Here is a 1,282-nt window from a genome sequence, read left to right as displayed (position 1 = left end):
TGCTCTAGAAACTGGAACAACTCAATCAGTATCCAGATTTTAACAACTACCTGATTTTTGTTCTTACAAAATTAAAATCTGAAGGTAAGTAAGTTTATGTTGAGAGAAATATTTTCCAGTGTTTTGAAGACTTTAGAAAATACCATATTTTATGCCAACAGCAGGGCTGCATAGTTTTAGCAATCACGCATCTCCCTTGAACTATGGGAAAATACTGGGTGTTTGGAATTAATTCCTCAAAGGATTTTGTTTTTTAAGAACCTCCTGCTTTTATAGTTGTGGGGTGGGCAAACTTAAAGTAACAACTGGATGCTATTAAACATCTAAATGTTGTTAATTAGGTGTTTGTAAAATAAATCCCCTTTGCAAATGAAAGGAATGGTACAAAGTCTACTCTGGTGTTTTAAGTTCTATGACGTGGTTGTCATAGATTGCTATCTTTCAAAACAGATTTTGGTGCACAGTTTAGTAAAACAGTATGTGTTTATTGGAAACTATATAAGCCAAAAAAATTACTTTTAATCCTGTCTTCCAGATATGATTGTTTTATCTCTTGAACTGTAGGTTCCCACCCTCTTGTATGTGTTGTATACCGTTTTAAAAAATTCTTAACCCAGCATGTATCATTCTCTTCATTGACTTTTCTAATACCTTTCCAAAAACCTTAAAGCTATTAACTGAGACACTTCTGCCCTCACGGAGCTTAAGTTATAGTGTGGAACATCCTTCATAGTATTGTTTGAATGTTCAGAATTCCATCCTGGAACATGGCCAGGCACATAGACGCCCTCAGATATTACTGAGTGACTGTCTAGCCTCAAAATGAAAGTGCTGTGCCCTATTCAAGGATAAGTGTTTCAGAAGCAGTAGTGCAACTAGTACAAAACACTTGAGTTGGGAAATTAGTTTTCGACTCTGACACAAAGTCACTTAGCTTTTTTTCCCCCTCATTTAACTTCTCTTGCTTCTTTCAGCTATAAAATGCCGGTGTTATACTACCAGACCATCCATAAGGTTCAGCTCCAAGATCTCTTGAGTCAATGGTCTTAATCTATAGTAAAATCTCATATTTATTTAGATTTTGATAAATCTATATATAGCATAGTGATTTAATTGGAATTCGTTTCAAATGAAGTTCTCCTTAATTTGCTGGGTTTAATTTTGTGATCAAGGGAAGTATAACATTTAAAACTTTCAATCCAAAGTTTTAAGAAACTAGAAACTCCTTCTGTATATCTTTTATCTCAGCAATCAGTATTCCCAGTTTATGTGTTTATGATAC

At 34.2% G+C, this 1,282-nt stretch overlaps 1 protein-coding gene across 3 annotated transcripts in view; it reads left to right on the top strand.

Annotated features, from left to right (window-relative positions):
* TNPO1 (transportin 1) overlaps positions 1–1,282 on the top strand; it is a 109,524-nt gene that overhangs the window by 51,001 nt on the left and 57,241 nt on the right. For all 3 annotated transcript variants that reach the window (XM_004703542.4, XM_004703543.2, XM_045285399.1), the window contains exon 3: positions 9–84. In XM_004703542.4, the coding sequence (XP_004703599.1) occupies positions 9–84 (76 nt within the window). The remainder of the gene's footprint in view (positions 1–8; positions 85–1,282) is intronic.

The sequence above is a fragment of the Echinops telfairi genome, unplaced genomic scaffold (assembly GCF_000313985.2).
Source record: "Echinops telfairi isolate 266 unplaced genomic scaffold, ASM31398v2 ScPeMD7_7469;HRSCAF=8507_1, whole genome shotgun sequence".
NCBI lineage: Eukaryota > Metazoa > Chordata > Mammalia > Afrosoricida > Tenrecidae > Echinops > Echinops telfairi.
This window is presented reverse-complemented; position numbering and strand designations above follow the sequence as displayed.